Source organism: Xyrauchen texanus, chromosome 19 (genome assembly GCF_025860055.1).
Source record: "Xyrauchen texanus isolate HMW12.3.18 chromosome 19, RBS_HiC_50CHRs, whole genome shotgun sequence".
Taxonomy (NCBI): domain Eukaryota; kingdom Metazoa; phylum Chordata; class Actinopteri; order Cypriniformes; family Catostomidae; genus Xyrauchen; species Xyrauchen texanus.
The window spans coordinates 13,642,646-13,660,823 of NC_068294.1; the positions used below are offsets into that span (position 1 = coordinate 13,642,646).

The 18,178-nt window shown below is 37.3% G+C and overlaps 1 protein-coding gene across 4 annotated transcripts in view; it reads left to right on the forward strand.

The window, feature by feature from the left end:
• LOC127660197 (rap guanine nucleotide exchange factor 2-like) overlaps positions 1 to 11,229 on the forward strand; it is a 154,701-nt gene extending 143,472 nt beyond the window's left edge. For 3 of the 4 annotated variants that reach the window (XM_052150316.1, XM_052150317.1, XM_052150319.1), the window contains 6 exons: positions 732 to 902; positions 1,010 to 1,159; positions 4,232 to 4,433; positions 5,894 to 6,345; positions 6,480 to 6,828; positions 8,394 to 11,229. In XM_052150316.1, coding sequence (XP_052006276.1) covers positions 732 to 902; positions 1,010 to 1,159; positions 4,232 to 4,433; positions 5,894 to 6,345; positions 6,480 to 6,802 — 1,298 coding nt within the window. In that variant the 3' untranslated portion in view covers positions 6,803 to 6,828; positions 8,394 to 11,229. The remainder of the gene's footprint in view (positions 1 to 731; positions 903 to 1,009; positions 1,160 to 4,231; positions 4,434 to 5,893; positions 6,346 to 6,479; positions 6,829 to 8,393) is intronic. The other variant, XM_052150318.1, reaches the window with a different exon arrangement.
• The last annotated feature ends 6,949 nt before the right edge of the window (positions 11,230 to 18,178 follow it).

Genomic DNA, 18,178 nt, shown 5'->3' on the forward strand with positions numbered 1-18,178 from the left:
AAGTGGGGTGCAAGCATACGCACGCTCATAAATATAAATGGGTGAGCCCATCTTGTTTTCTTTTTTGTTTTTTTATTCACCTAACATGAAATTCTTACTTTCACAATTTATGTTTTCACATTTTCTTAGTGAATAAAATAATTATATATAATAGATTTGTATTTGCTGAAGGAAATACTATTACTTTTAAGCAGCAAAATAATAGTGTTCAAGTTTTAAGTAAACTTAGGTTTTATATGCTTTTGTTTTTCCATGATTAAAATGCACGTCTTTCTTTTCTATCGGCTGTGCAAGCAGCTTCAGTGCTGCTCTTGGAGAATAAAGGAAAATAAACATGGATAAATAGATCATGTGAGAAAGGAAAGCCCTAACATAATTAAGTATGCAGATAAATAAAAAACGAAGTCCAATCACAATTCAGCATGCAAGTACAAGCAATGAAAAAAAAAACAATATTGTGTACAAGTATGATTCTGTAAAATTGTGAATGGTGAACATTCTGTCAATGGGAACACTTTTAGTCAGTGAGAGATATTTGCATTTTAATCTGACATTTCTTAAGAACTGTATAAAACCTGTATATAGATAGCAAAATATCTGCAAAATATCCTTGCAAGCACTCCAATTACTTGTATTAAAAGGTCTTTTTTAAAAGGCATGGTTTGATTCTTTGTTGCTAGAGATTCATATCATTGCTAGCGATTTACTATTTCTCATAAATTTTACGATAGTGCCGAAAAGTTCTGGGGACAAGAGGAGACCCGACACATCTCCGGTGGTTGCACGTGCTGCCATCCACCAACGCCAGCAGCTGCAGAAAGCCAACCAGGCGCTTCAAGTGCCTGCCGTTGCCCTCTACCCATCTCGCAAGAAAGTGCCGGTCAAAGACTTGCCGCCATTTGGTAAGACCTCATGGTCTTAATGGAACTCAAACACGATTGGTTACTTTGCCATAACTGGCCTCAGTCATTTTATTGATGCTTCCAATTGTCTTACTGTGTTGCTGCAGGCACAAGCTCACCACAGTCTCTGAAGAAGATACTGTCTCTTTCAGAGGAGGCAGGTGAGAGACACAAGAAACAGATGGAGGACAGTGTGTCCAACAACTTGTCACAGCTGTCCTCTCCTCCCACATCACCTCACAGCTCACCTAAGAAGGGTGAGAACACTCAAACATACACTAATCCAGTGGTTCTCAACTGGTTTTGCTACAGGATCCAAATTTTACATTGGACATCAAGTGGCGACCCAACACAGTACCATAAGTTTACAAAAGACAAACATGAATTGTATTAATATTACCATGAACTAAATAGTCCCAACAATGTTCCCCTTTTTTAAAATAACATGAATAGGAAAGTAGAAATGCTTTCATGCTTTCGGAAGCCAATAATGCAACGCACAAATTGTTATCCTCACTTGTTTTCGAGGATGAGTGGATGTCATGCAGCTTTTCATGTTGGCATCTGTCTCATTTCACTAGCTTCTACCCAAATACCAAAAGTTTGATTGGACGCACAGACTTTGATGTCAACAACAAAAGATATGGGAGGCGTTTTCTGCTCCCATTAAAAGTTGATAAGCCTATTAATTCTACAATCCTAATTATACATGATTATATGGTTTGTCACATTTTATTGTTTGCATTTAGCATTGTTTTGTCCTTGCAGTCCAATACCCTTTAGAAAAACCGACCTGCATCCCAATTTGGGGTTAAGATGTACCATTTGAGAATTACGATGGCTTTGAAATGCAAAACATAACAATAAATCTAAAAACACAACATCAAATCCAAAAACAAATAACAATTCAGAGACACAACATCAACTCATAAAATACAACGGCCAATCCGGAAACAAAACAACAAGACAGAAAACACAATGGTAAGTCAGTCAAACGTTTTGGAACAGTCGACAAGTTTCCATTTCGACTGACTTGTCATTGTGTTTTAGGATTTGCCATTGTTTTTTTCTGACTTGTTGTTTGTTTGGCAATTCTTTGCCACCACAGAGAATCATTAAAGAAGAACTTTGCTGATTTGGGGGAAGGGGGTGGGTGGAATCTGCATAAATAGTAATTAACATTACATTATAATAAGTATAATGTTATTTTTAATTACTAAATTAATTATTTTAATTGAAATTAGATTCTGTGTTGGAATGTCTATGACACATTCATCATACTTCAATGTCTTTTCCTCTTAAATCTGGTCTTTGCACACCCCAGGTACTCTTCTTCATTTACATATCTGTGAACTCTGGCATTAGTGCCCTATGTTGGCTGTTCAATGACATATATTTTCATAAAGCATTTAACCCCACCACTGTCACACAGTTTATGCCTCTGTCAGCTGGCACCTCCTAATGTCAACTGGCTTTCATAGCTAATTTAACATGTTGATACTGCCATCTAGAGGTAAAAAGATCATACACACACTATGAAATATTCAGCTAATTTTCACAATGTAGCAGCATGCAAGAAAGACATTTTGGCTGTGTTTGGAATGGCATTCTACCATAGTACTCACTTACTATTTCTGCCATGTAAAGGTGCAATAATAATAAGAAATGGTAAGAGTAGTATGGTATTATGCCATTCTGAACAACGACTTCAAGTATCATATATGATATATCTAGTAACCTTAGGTTAATCTCATTTGTATGTTGCTTTGTATAAAAGTGTCTGCACAGACAGGTGAAGTGAATTTCCTGACAAAAAAATATCAGCACTGTTAAAACACTGCTGATTCCATTACTGTAATGTTACATATGCAGCACTTTCCATGTTTTCCTTTGAATTTATGTCACATAACGTTTCTGTCTCTCATCACTCCGCATTCAGCCATGGCATCTTTAAGAAGTCAGGGTATAAGGAATTTTTCCTCCTCCTGTAAAAAAGCACTAACAGGTAACTGGGCCTGGATACATATTTAGCCAGAGAGAGTTCACACAAGCATCGTTATGGCTATGTCCCAAACTCTTGTTAGCTGCCTGTCTAGACAGCATTTTTATGCATTATAGGTACATTCTGAACATTCAGTTTGAACATACAAATCCTTCTGTTATGTTCAGAAATGCTGTCATTTAAGTTAGCTCACTAGGTTTTGAGAGCAGACAATGTGTTATAAAAATGTAATGGAGAGCAGACAATGTGTATTATAAAAATTGAGTGAACTCTCTCATCAGGTATCAACATAATTTTTGCCTGTGATGTAGCTGGCACAGACAGAAAGATGTAGCAGCTGAACACCTTGCTCTGTCTGTGTGTCTGTGTGTCTGTGTGTCTGTGTGTCTGTGTGTGTGTGTGTGTGTGTGTGTGTGTGTGTGTGTGTGTGTGTGTGTGTGTGTGTGTGTGTGTGTGTGTGCGCGCGCAAGAGAGAGACCATGGTGTCTATGCTACTTCCTAGTTGTGATTAGCGGAGCCTAGAAAATTAGCATTTTTGCTCTAACTGGCAGTAGTGTTTTATCCTTTCAGTATGGTGATTTCATATTGTCTTAGTACAGCACTGTTATTAAATTATTAAAAGATCTACTCATTTGCTTTGTGTTGTGTAGTATAAAGAGTTGAACCTTCTCTGACCCTTTGAAAAATAAACACTTCTCTTTTGGACTGTAATTGTCTCAAATTCATCATGTTGCAAGTAGGAAGGGTGTTAAGGATAAATCAACTGCTATTGTGTAAATGTCACTTCCATTACATTAGGTAGCCATTTTGTAACCACAAAATGTAGCAATACACCATTAGAAACAACACAATAAGCCTTGATAAGTCAACACCAATTCAGTCTTGAGAAGTATTGATAAATTGCTCAGTCTAATTAAATATGTGCTATTGTAGCCAATATTGAAATGTAATATGTAATTTAGCTTTATTGAGTATTGCAGTTAGATTAGCAACATGCTAACACAAACTTATATTCAAACTTAAAAATATAAATCAATTATAAGTCAAGTCTGCTTCGCAAAGTGCTATTTGTGTGGCACATGTAGCTGATGGCTATCTAAAACTTTTCAAATCATTCACTTGAGGTTCCATATCTGTTGGGATGCTGCCTCAGAAGGCAGTTGCCCCCAGTATGTAGAGAGTGGGTAGCAAGGTAGATTACTAAGTTTTTGAACAGAGCCTGCTTAAAGTAAGGGTTGAGAAACAGTAATAGACTGGAGTACCTCAAGGCTCTGTATTAGGACCAATAAAGTTTCTAATCATGTTGTTCTCTGTGCTGATTTTCCAGGTTATGGACGAGCAGGCGATTACCTATCAGACTCTGGCCATAGTGAGATCTCCTCACGCTCTAGTCTGGTAAGCACCTCCTCCCTGGACATGGGGCAAGAGGAGCGCAGGCAGCGATATGGAGGATTGGCTGGGGAGGGCCATGGCACCGGTCATCGTCTAGAGCGCAGGGCAACTGCTGACCCTGACCAGTACAGCTTGGGGTAAGCACCACTACATTTGAGCCCTTTCTGAAGAGTTTCACACATATTGAAAATTAAGTAGGAGTTTATGGTGACAGCTGCAAAAAGGGCAATTTCCATGTTTGGTGGTAACATACAAAATAACAGATGGAAAATGAAAACAATCAAAATATTAAAAGTGTAATACCAGTGTTAAGTGCATTGAATACCATAGTAAACACATATGAGTCACATTCGACACACATATGCATTCTAGGGGTGATGCAAGCTCTCATAATTAAAAAAAAAAAATTCAACTAAATGGTAAATAAGCCAAATATGGTCAAAGACACCTTAATTGAGGTATACCTTGAGTGTCAGATCAAAAGATCATTTCATGTCAAAATTGTAGTCAAAAAGTATATGGCCGTGCATTGTTTTTACCTACATACTGTATGCATTTTAGGGTTAATGCGCTAACTTGCTGATCCGAGTTGGCTTTTATTGTAGTTTCTTGCCAATGGAAGACAAATAATGGAACTATTTAACTCTCATGCCCCATTTGGGGTTAATGTCCAACAAAAGGTATATTAAAATGATCGTCCATTCAAAAATGTTAATTCTGTTATCATTTACTCACCCTCATGTTGTTCCTAACTCATGTAATCTTTTATTCTATGGAACACAAAAGGAGATGTAAGGCTGAATGTTAGCCTCAGTTACCATTCACTTTCAATGTGTGGAAACAAAAATACATTGAAAGTGTATGGTGACTATACATTTTATGCTAGTTTCGAGGACAATAACAACGCCCTCGCGGAGAGAGCTTTTTGCGACTGACGCTACAGATGATGGTTCACTCTTCGTCTCTGTTGCAGTTCACCGCTGGAAGCACAGACATTTCAAAATAGCAGTCCCATGTGTATTTCGGGCTTCTTTTTAAATAAATGTCCCACTCTATATATAATGTTTATTAAACCTCCGATTCATGGGTTATATTGTTTCTGAACAGCAGTCTATATTGAGCAATTATATGATTTGGTGACTAAAAACAAACTTTTGTCTCCTTAAAGTTTCAGTTTAGGAGCCCAAGTCATTTTTTAGTCTGGAGCCCTGTAAAGAGAACTGATTCAAAATAAAATTTCAACTTGATAATATGCATCAATCATCCGCTATGAAAATGTTGCATTACTTCAGTGTGGAATCCAGATACCCCAAATATAAAATGTCAATTTTGCCTAAGACAAGATGACAAGTCTATGCCTAATTGTGGTAATACAGAGGGTTAGAACCTCAGTAATATCTGACATTTGGGTTTCGATTAGGTTAGAGGAAAATATTAAAAGAATGTAAATAGGAAATAAGAGAATAATATTGTAATTATCATTATTGTTATCTCATGTACATCTTTTAAGTTATCTGGACCCCAAACATAAAGACAGTATCTTAACAGAACCAGAGGGTAAATCAATCTGGATTCATCCTTATGCTTTTTCTTTCAGATCCTACTCATCTATGCAGGACTGCCGGGGTCTGTATGCTGGCGCAACAGTGCTGTCCTCCCCCAGCTCAGAGGAGCTGACGCAGGACCAGGGCGACCAGGTCTCGCTAGACGCTGCTGATTCTGGGCGTGGCAGCTGGACTTCCTGTTCCAGCGGCTCCCATGACAACATCCAGACAATGCAGCAGGGGCGTAGTTGGGAGGCGCTGGCAGAGGGGGCGGGGCTCTGGGGAAGTAGAGGGAGCTGGGCATCAGCCTGCTCCTCCTCGTCCTCTGTGGCGTGTTGGGGTGAGGACTCTGAAGGTGACACAGGCACGATCAAACGAAGAGGAGGTAGAGATGTGACCACAGACCCAGAGACTAGCAGCATCACCTCCACTGGATCAGAAGAGTCCAGGCAGCACAGTCGACGCCCCTCACCCATCACTGCTGGCAACACCAAGGCTGTGATAAGTAAGAGTCGCCACATGAAACTAGCCTATATTCTAGTTTAAGAGTAACTGTTATACATGCTTCTCTGCAAAAGCTATAGTCAATATTTTGAATATAACAATTTTGACCAAAATAAACTTCTTGCCTCTCCCCAGCACGGAAGGACGGTCGTTACCGGGACCCTCCGCCCACACCGCCAGGGTACACAGCATTGACCATCTCGGACATGACCGATGGCTTGGTGCACTCCGGAAGGAGACCCCCGGACTACACCACGGCCTTGCAGCGCTCCCGCCTCGTCACACACTCCCCTGACTCCCAGCAGCCACCTGCATCAGGAAAGTCCACTCCTTCAGACCCCCGGGGCCGAGAAGAAGAGGAGGCAGAGGAGATGGAAGAGGAGGGTGAGTGCTTGTCTCCCAAACTGAGAACTCAGAGGAGGAGAGGTCCACACACAGCAGTTCCCCCCAGACCATGAGTTACATACACCACCCCAACAGGAAGGTAAAACATTTCAAACTCCAGTTACTTACTCACCAACACACTCACACTGACCAGACAAAATTACTGAGTAAGGAAATGTTTTTTGCAGTGCACGCATCCACCCACTCTCACACACTCTCCTCACGCACACAAGTGCACATCTCAGCAATGAACCTCTGCTGCATGCCAAGAGGACAGCTCCTTCACCTGCCCACAATCACCCACCACCAACGCATCTCACACAGTGCATGTGTCGCCACAGAGACATTCTGCCCCCCGTCTCCGTGGCAACATCCCAGTCATTGCTCCCTGCTCTGCTGTGTGTATTGGCTCTCACCCATCAGTGCTCACTGGAATATCACTAGATCTGCCATCATAAATGCTTGAAAGAGCTAGAATTTGAAGTTAAATCGTTGTGTTGTCAAATAGCACATCAAATAGCAAGAGATGTTTGAAATTGATTACTTTTCAGCAGAATTATGATGCTTACAATAGTTCTACACTGCACTCTTTTTTCAAGTACTTACTGTGCTGTCATGTTTGTCATTGGTTTGGTAAGGCCAGAGTACATTTTATTTGTTTATTATATTTAGATGTTTGTCTGTGGCCTGTTCCAAACTCTAGTGAGCTGCCTACCTAGACAGTTGTTTTAAGCATCAGAGATGTGCTGTGGATGCAAAGCTTGTTCCAAAGAGTAGCGAACAAAATGTTGCTGCCTTAGGGGCCTTTCTTGTGCTGAAATAGTGGTGGTGATTTTGCTTCATCTCAGTGACTTTTAAATCCGTTCCCCCAAAAAGATTTGTTCATTTGTTCATTGATTCATTCATTTATTCATTCATTGACAAAATTACTGCAAATTACACCTTTGTGCCAGTAGATTGCGCCAAAGGACCGTCTTTTACATTTTGAATGAGTCATTTGCTTTGAACAAAATGCACAGCCACTCACGACTAGAACAAGTCTAATTATACTTTATTAAAATATGCGTGTCCACAATTCTACTAAGAGACTTCTACTCTACAGAGTGTTTAAGCATCATAAAAGTTTCCCCACAAATGACAACAAAGCATGTTTATCATATTGTGAACTGCTGAGCTATAACTTTTTATCATACTATACAAAAAAAGACAACAATACTAACCTAAAAAAATTATTATACTTTTCAATAACGTCATTGTAATATGGTCATCACTCACTTTTATTCATAATTAATTTCTTGTTGAACGAGATTGCTGAACTGGACGAACGATTTGCCTCCTCGTCATTTAGCCAGTCAGCAGATCCTAGTTCATGAATGAGATGACCGAGTGATCCATTCATTAAGTTCATGAATGAGTGCACCAGTACACAAACAGGTTTCAATTAAAAACTTAGAGCTTTCTTACCAGTGGTCCACGCTCGTAGGTCCGTGGGAGGTCCGTAGATTAAAGTTTGTCAAATTGGTCACAATTTCAGTTGGGATGAAGAAAGTAGCTTATGTAGACAATAGTAATGAGGCAGCTCTTTAGGGTTTAGAAAAGAACAGACTATGTGTACAAGACCTTTTTGTCCATAATTCTGACAGAGATTCTTTCTTCTTTCTCCAGAGGATGAACAGGTGTCCGCTGTTTGAAAGGGGATGACACTGGCTTTTATACGCTTGCTGCAATGACTGCTGGTCAGATAGGGGCTTCAAAGTTCAGACAGACAGCTAGACCAACCAGTCTACATCTTGCTGGCACTGCCTCTCTCCCTCCTGATGGATTCATCTCCCTACCCTGCCTTAAAGCATCATTGGGAGGGGGGGGGCTGGGTTGTTTTTGCCCTGCACACTCAAAATACTGTGAAGAAAGGAGTCGAGCCAAAAAAAAAAAGATTTATTCAGCTCTTTGGAGAAAGGAAAAATTAACTGAACTGAAAACCGAACAGCGCTTTGACATTCACACAAAACAAACTACTGTTAACCGTTATCGTCAGACAATGTCCCCCTACTTTTGCTTATTGGTCACACAAACACATTTAGTAGATCCCTTCAGCACTTTTTATCTCTGTTAAGGTGAAAACTGATGCACACAATCAATGTTTCAGTCGCCCTGTTCTCATACAAGGCACATAAAGTTGTGAAGGCGAAAGTGGCTTGAACCTGTTCAACTCATCAACCCCACATCAGTTCCGATGGCAACGCTCATATCTGTGTGGTTCAGTATTACAGTGTTATATCGACAGTCAGGCCGATGACGTCCCAGAGGATTTTACTGCAGAACTGGAGGACTACATTGTGAAAACTAGAGTTTGCATTGTGACTCCTGACATACGTAGCACGCCGCTTTACTATGGAAGGTGCAATGTGGAAATGATACTGTGTGAAGCCTTATTGGCGAGTGGGTTTTATTATTGGATCTTGGCCTTAGTGTGTTTGAGATCCGTGCTAATGTGTGAATGAAACACCAGGTTTGGTCATAAGCCTCCTAAGCATGACAGAGAAAGCGTGACACCGAAAAGACAGGCCAAACGAATTAAAATCTGACTGAATCTCATTGTAGGGGAGGTACAAGTAAAGTCAGTCCAACCTGAGTAAAAAAACTGCTTAAACCAGCCTCAATTGGTGGGCTGGTCTAAGCTGGTCTCCAAGTCTGGTCTGGCTGATTTGCTGGCTGGTTTTAGAGGGGTTTTAAGCACTTTTCAGCATGGACTTTAGTATGACATGAGCAGTTTTACTATTGAACACCTCTCCTGTTAAAACTTTTAAGGAAAATTCCAGGATCAATACAAGTTAAGCTCAGTCAACAGTATTTGTGGCATAATGTTGATTACCTCAAAATGCATTTCAACTGGTCCCTTGGTTATTAAAAAGAAAATGCCAAAAAATCGTGGTTACAATAATGCACTTTGAAGTGAATGGGGTTAGCCCTTCAACATTAAAATAACAAACTGTTTCTTTTTCAAACTTTTTTGTTTTTAAGGTTGTATTTGAACATTTATGGATTGGTCCCTATTCACTTCCATTGTAGTTGCCTCACTGTAACCACAACTTTTGCTCTTATTGTTTTTTAATTAACAAGGAACGAGAATTTTTTTGTGGTAATAGAAATTATGCCACAATTGCTGACGATTGAGCTTAATTTATATTGAACTGAACTTTGAACGAACTCTGGCTGCAGCACAAAGTCCCCTGTTGGTCTAGGTGAGCACAGCAGGCCTCTCAGGCTTCAAGTCATTAAGTGAAATATACCATTAAGGCATTAAGAAGGTGTGTTTTGTGCCTGAAAATGGGTGGCTTTTGTGTTTATTGTTTTTATGAGGGCTCAAGTCATGCATGTTTCCCTTGGTGTGTACGGAGTGAGCCATGATCAAACCACCACTGCAGCACAACAGCATTCGAAATCACTCACAGGAACCCAACTGAAATGTGCTTTCGAGAGACTGGTGGGACTGGATCAAGCAAACCCACCCGGAGGCTGCCAGTCAGTGCAGAACGTAACAATTTACTTTTTTGTTTTAATAACTGAGTTAAGCTGATCACATTGATCAGTAGTTAGAAACAACAGACTAAAGAAGAAAAAAAAAGTTTGCAGTATTTTCCACTGTACCCCGTAACATCACTAGTACTTATATTCTTCCTGCTCTAGTGTCCTGTTTGTTTATATTTCATTTATTTTTTTTGGGCCCCCATCCATTTTTTGTAATGGTTAAAATGGAAACAGTTGTGGATGAAGACATGTTTGTAACAGTAAATATATCAATCATCTGCTTCCATAAATTTGTTTTAGTAAATATTCACAAGTTTTGGCAAGCCAAGATGAGTTGCTTGTTTTGCTAAATAAGTTGCACAAATTGTACAAGCATAAATACAAGGTAAATAGTAGTAGGTAGCTTCTGCTACTCTGTTCAATTTGTGATGTCAAGTGAGAAGTGTACATTTAGCTGGTGAAGATTCTCTTTCTCTCTCTCTCTCTCTCTCTCTCTCTCTCTCTCTCTCTCTCTCTCTCTCTCTCTCTCTCTCTCTCCTTTTCTTTTTTACTACTTTTACCTGTATGTCTTTTACAAAGACCATTGGTGGAGTATGTATATGTTTTGTTTTATTTTTTTTTGTCTCTTTTGTTTTGTATTTTTAATACAATAATTGTAAATATTGGTTATATTTTTGTTGAATTGTAAAAATGTATGATGTTCATGCATCAACATCCAGTTTATATGAAGCTGGGAGTCATAAATTAGACAAAATGAATCAATTTATGGTTTTAAATGCACTTATTATTATTATTATTGCTATTTTTCGTTTTGTTTGTCCTGCATTAAGATTTTTGTTTGTCAAACATTGTTACTTTAAATGACCTCTGGCACCATCTAGTGTTTGCACAAGACAAGACATGGAAGTAACTTGAAAATGTGTATCTCATACTTTTCTAACTGACAAATGTATGTTGGGGTTAATAAAAATACATCCATATCTATATGCTGTTTCTGTTTAACAATGTTTGCTTTTTTAGTAATTCTTCTGAGATTCTGAGTACTCCGGCGAGGATATACACTTGGTCACATGAACCATGATTACACATGATTTCAGATGAAAAATATTATCATTTTCATCCTTTTCATTCTTATCTTACTGAAGTGGTAGAACAGAGTAGACCAATGTATTCTGAATCCCGAACAAATGACTCTACAATTAATACAATTACAGTTAAGACTGATTTCTGAACAAATGACTCTTTTGAGCTGGATATTTATATAACACTTAGACATCAGTGTAAGCAGTTACTGAACTAATCTTACTGATGCAGATGTTCGCCTAAACTATCGTCATGTCCAACTCTAAATGAAACCCTGAACTGTTACTGTACTGTGTTTTAAGGCTTATGAGACTTCTGACAGTTCAGTTACTTACTGGTTGTTCATTTGAAGAGTTTTTTGTAATCAGTGGTATCATTAAGAGGAATCAGAACCAATTTTTTAATTTATTAAAAATCTCATCCCTTAGCTTGATTTAGATTTTGTTGCCACTTACGTTTTATTTTATTCAATTTCTTTGTCCCTCATTGTCTACACATAAAAGCACCCAAACATAATTACAAACTGGTTGTTTTATTTTAGATGCAAACATCTGCATAAGGTTCCATACAATTTCCTTCACTAAATATTCAAAGGAATATTTCACCCAAAAATGAAAATGCTCTCATCATTTATTCACCCTCATGCCAACTCAAATGCACATGACTGACTGACTTTCTTCTGCAGGAACCAAAGATTTTTAGAAGAACATTTCAGCTCTGTATGTCCAAACAATGCAAGTGAATACTTTGAAACTCCAAAAATCACATAAATGAAACCCATATGACTCCAGTGGTTAAATCCTTATCTTCAGAAGTAATTTGATATATGTGTGTGATGAGAAACAGATCAATATTTAATCATGTTTTTACTCTAAAACTCAACTTTCAGATGTGAAAGTGAAACTAAAAAGGCACCACATGTGGCTTTCAGATATAAAAGTGAAAGTGGAGATTTAGTGAAAAAAATAAAATGTTGTGTGTGAAAATCCCAAAAGATCAGCAGTTACAGAAATACTCAAACAGCCCGCCTGGCACCAAAAATCATGCCACGGTCCACTGAGATCATTTTTGTTTCTCCATTCTGATGGTTGATGAGAACATTAATTGAAGCTCCTGACCCGTATCTGCATGATTTTATGCACTGCACTGCTGCCACATGATTGGCTGATTAGATAATCGCACGAGTGACTATTGGTGTCAGACGGGCTGGTTTGAGTATTTCTGTAACCGCAGATCTCCTAGGATTTTCACGCACAACTGTCTCTAGAATTTACTCAGAATGGTGCCAAAAACAAGAAACTTCCAGTGAGTACAATTGTGGTGAGAAGAATATCATCTCAGAACAGGGTTGGCGCTGTTTTGGCGGCACAAGGGGGACCTACACAATATTAGGCAGGTGGTTTTAATGTTGTGGCTGATCGGTGTTTGTATATATATATATATATATGACATCGTAAGAAACTATTGAACGTCTAAATGTAAGGTATCATTAATTATATCATGATGTTCTCTAAAAACTTTTAATAAATCTGTGATATGCAGAACAATCCCATTTATTCTTGTAATGCAATGTTTAATGATCCAAAGCCCAAAGTGAACTTCCATCTTTGGAACCTTAGAGAACCCAATAACCGCTTATGTGTTGATCTCTGCAGAGGTAACTGCTTTGAATGTTCAGGAAATATACATTTTTCAAAATGTTCAGCTTCATCTAACCAGCTTGACAATTATGGTAAATGGTCTGCACTTATATAGCACCTTTTTAACCTTAATGGTATTCAAAGCTCTTTACACTGTGACTCCTTCACAGTGTATTCACGCACACATTTACACACCAATGACTGCAGAGCTGCCATGCAAGGCACTAGCCTGTCATTGGGAGCAACTTGGAGTTCAGTGTCTTGCCCAAGGACACTTCGGCATGTGGAGTCATGTGGGCTGGGAATCAAACCACTAAGTCTGTGATTAGTGTACAACCCGCTCTACCACCTGAACCACAGCCGCCCAAATTAATTACATAATAATAAAACATTGTCAACCCGTATTTGCACCCAAACTCTAATCATTTAAAAGTTTGAAGAATTGCACTCATAGTCAAAAAGTTGGACATTGTGCACATTCTTTATTTTTCTATTTTCCTCATTTTAGAATACTAAAGTGATCAAAACTATGAAATAAACACAATTAATGATGAATTTAGAAATATTAAAGGAAGGAACTAATTTGAAAGAAGCTGTCTATCTATAATCTTAAAACACAATTTTTGTAGTACAGTTAGCAGTTGGAGTACTGAGAAATAATTCCAAACTATGGGGGAGACTGGAGCTGAATATTAGATGGAGGTTTTAATGAGTAAAATGTACCTTCCTAACCTAAACACTTAACCGAAAACTAACCGATTGTGTCCTCAAGGCCAAAGTGACATGAAAAGCACATTTTCTGAAACAAACACGTCTTTGAGTGTCACTTCTACGACACTTTTGCCTCACATGTCAGCTTGTGTGCTCGGCTGGGCTCAAACCTCCGTCCTCTGCCTCTGAAGTCCAACCCTGTCATCCTGGAATCTCGCTCACTTTTTGTTAATTCTGGGGATTCAGAGATACTACTCCATTGGCATACTGTTTTTGGAATACTATATATTAGGGAAGTATGGATATTTGAATGCAGTGCAACACGGTTAGATGAGCTACAGCGGAAGCTAGTCATATTGGAAGAAGTGTTACTGTAGATAGGTCTGTAATACAAGTGTTAAAATGTTTCAATGATGTTTCAATGAAGTGTTTCGACATAATAACATAGTAGTGTGTACAAAATAAGTGTTTAATCATAATCGGCCATTGTACTCAGGATTTGTGTTGAAGTGAATATCACACACAGTTGTTGTAGCACCTCTAGTGTTTCACATTTCACAGTGTTAAAGTGCATAATTTCTCCAGATAAAGTAGCTCTGGCCTCTTTCCATTGGGCCACAAAATATGTTTTCACTGATGAATCATGGCTGAATGTAAATGTTATTACTAGGGCTGTCAATCAAACAAACTATTTGATCACAAATGTGAAAGGGGACTTTCAATTCAGTTAAAATGTTTTGTTATACAGCATTGAGTAACGTAACATTGCAATATTGGGTGATCTATTTGCCAATGTGTGACCTTGATTATTCACTGATAAATGACTCTAGATATTGTGTAAAAACACCATTTCCTCTATAAAAAACAGTGAACATCTGCATTGACACAGACTGCAACAGCATCTCTCAGTTAGTTTCTCCTAGTTCATTTCTAAATTAAAAAATAACCAAATTTGGAAACATTAATTATTGCAAAAACAACCAATTAAGACAACAATCTACTATTTTAAATGTGAACTAATTTTTTGTCTAATGATTGTCATTGTTGTTTTAGGTGTGCATTATTCCAGGTTGATTTGAGTGCTCTTTGAGAAACAATGGCAGTCTGGACGATTTACCTGTCTTTCTGTCTTCTCTTTGTTCTGGGTGGTTCAGGTAAGACAGATCGTTATGAGACTGTTTGATGTTTGATTTACTGTACATTTTTAAAAACCCCCTACTGAATTCCAACTGACCAAAAAAAAAATATATATATATATTTGCTTGTCTTTTACACACATCCAAAAATGCTTATGTTGAGTAAATTCAATTTGGCGAGAGATCAGTGGATGAAACAATAATAAATAAATTGATCAATTGTCACACATTATACATACATTTCTGCATAAATTATTTATTTTTCACATATCCCAGCTAAGCTGGGGTCAGAGTGCAGGGTCAGCCATGATACAGCACCCCTGGAGCAGATAGGTTCAAGGGCCTTGCTCAAGGGCCCAACAGTGGTGTCTTGGTGGTGGTGGTGGCTTGAACCCCTGACCTTCTGGTCAGTAATCCAGAGCCTTAACCGCTGAGCCACCACTGCCCTTGAATCGTTGAATCTGCTCATTTAAAATGTACTGTGATGTTTTCTCTACAATGCATTCACAATTATTTTTATCTAGTCAGTCAAAACTTTTAATTAATGTGCAATTAAGCATATGTTTTATGAAATAAAATGCATTAAAAAAAATCTCCACAGCTTGCATGGATGGATGGACATATGAAGCAATTAAATTTAAATGAAATAAAAACAGTGTGGCAGAAAAGCATTGATACATTTTATATGAGACCATGGCTAGCTGTCACACATCTTACGCTACTAAATATTTTCTCAGGGAAAGGTTTTTTTCTTTTCTTTTTTTCTCAAAGTAAATTTCTGTATATGGCATATTATTGAATTGACTACAAGACTTTAACCAACCTTTATTATATACTTTAGTTGATTTTTGTCTCAATGCCTGCCAGTGTTATTGTGTTCACTTGCTTTACCCAACAGCTATAGCAAAAAAATATGATGACAGTTGAATTTGACGTAATGTCCTTTACTACATGTCATGTCCTCAGAAAACGTGTTTGGGTTATGATGGGAACCTCGCCTCTGTACATACCCATAAAGAGCACACTTTAATAGAGAACATGATCCCGGTTTCGTCATCAGCCTGGATTGGGGGCTACGATGCTGTTTCAGTATGTAGTTTTATGTTTTCAGGTTTTGTGTTTTTATTTTTATTTTTTTGGATTAATTCATGCTGTGGTGCAAAGTAGATTAGTACAAAAGATATGTTTTAAATACATCAACATAAATGTTTTTTTGATCCTTGTTGTAGTTATTGTAGATCTGTGCACATGTACATTAAGTCCATTGGTCCTCAGCATAGTGACGTGTGCTCTTCTGTTCACAGGAGGGAGTATGGTTCTGGAGTGATGGGTCCAAAATGAACTTGCAACTTTGGAACCCTACAGAACCCAATAACCGCTTAGGTGTTGAGCATTGCATTGAGATGAACTATGGAAGTAACTGCTTTTGATGGTCATGATTTATTATAAATATTTAGTAAATTTCCGTTACATTGTGCAGTATCATAATAACACAGCAAGAGTACTTCAGTGGTGTGCACAGACCTCATCAAGGGCAGGGGATGAATGATACATAAAAGGCACTGATATTTTTTTTAATGAGTATAGGACATTACTTAACTAATTTATTTGCTTTTACAGTAGTTAAGCATTTTCATTTTATTTTATAAATATCCAATCTTTTCCATTATTTCCTTTACAAATTATAGCCGATTATGTTGCCTACAAAAAGTAGGGTACAATGGGCTAATGTCCCCCTGGGGTACAAGGCACATTTAATTTTATATCCCACTAAAACACTAAATAGCAACAAAAACTAACACAACACTTTTCTAAACACCTGTTTTATACTATGCACACCAAGATTATCCTGATCCATGAGAGCATTGCGTGTACTGTCTAAAGATTGTTTTTGAGACAGTTTAATCAAACTTTTAATAATGTTTTAAATGTTGCAAATGCATTTATACAGTAACTACCGAAAACCCCTTCAATTATCACATTTATTTTGAGGCAAAATACTTATTTGTTATTTTCAGTTTTGTTCAAGGTGATTAAAGGTTTTTTGATAACTGTCCAATAAGTGAAAGAATAGAATACTTGAGATGTTATAAAATGACAAATGTGATTGAAATGAACAGGAAATGGTAAACCCTTTTCTGAAGTAGTGATTTTAAATAACTATTAACTTTTTCTAAATTATAAAAAATAAATACAAATAAAATAAGTCTTGTTGTCTCAAAATTATTTGCATTAGTTGACAAATTTTACACTAAACTATTGCCCCTATATTTACACAATATCACTATTTAAGTGTGGGGTGACACTTTTTAGACATGGTCCGTGGTAATGCCATATTTTTAAAGGTACATTAGAGTACAATGAAAATATCATACAATATGAATATAGTAGTCATTCAGTAGCTAATGTTGCTAATCTTTTTCTTGTCTTATCACTCTTCTCTTTTACTCAATAATGAACACAGGCTACCTGTATTTTCTCCCCACCTCCAATGTTTTAAAAGTTAGAAGAATTACACTACTAGTCAAAAGTTTGGACACACCCAGAGTACACATTCTTTATTATTACTATTTAGAATGCTAAAGATATCAAAACTATGAAATAATGTAAAGAAATATTTGGAAAATGTATAATTAATGTGTTATTAAAGTTTTATGAACTCAAATGGTTTTATTAATGTTTCAAATTTAATACTATTTTTTCAGAATTGACTAGACAATGACATTTCTGCATCTATTTGTTAATATAAAATAATATTTTAATTCTATTAATTATATCAAAACATCTTATTTCCCACAGACACATGCAAATGGAATGACCAAGAATGTACAGTCAGTCTTAACAAACTACAATAAATGATTTGTGCCTGACTTTGAATGTTGATTCTCATGCTATGGTGTGATAACTGTGCCAAGGGTGTGATTTAGAATTATAGGCCTTGGATTCCAATATGTTTCAATTAAATTTAACATACAGTTTTGAACTTGAACAAACCAAACTCAAATTCAGATGTACACTGTATTAATTCTGATTTAAAATTTGTATGATTATTTTAAGTTATTTCACTGATTTGAAATTGAAATATGATATTTGTATTGATACTGGTTACAAAATGTAATATAGTACAATTCAGGTTTTATATTCAGATTCGGGTAAATTAGATGAAGACATTAAGTTTGCTTATTAAATTTCAAGTAAACATATTCATATATTCAAGTTCTAAAATTCAAATGCGAGTAGTGCCTCAAATATTATTCCAGACTGCTCTGATGTTAAACACGTTTCTTGCCATAACATATATTTAGTGGAGCTGTGAAAAAAAAAAAACGTTTCTTCACTATTGCGACCTTGC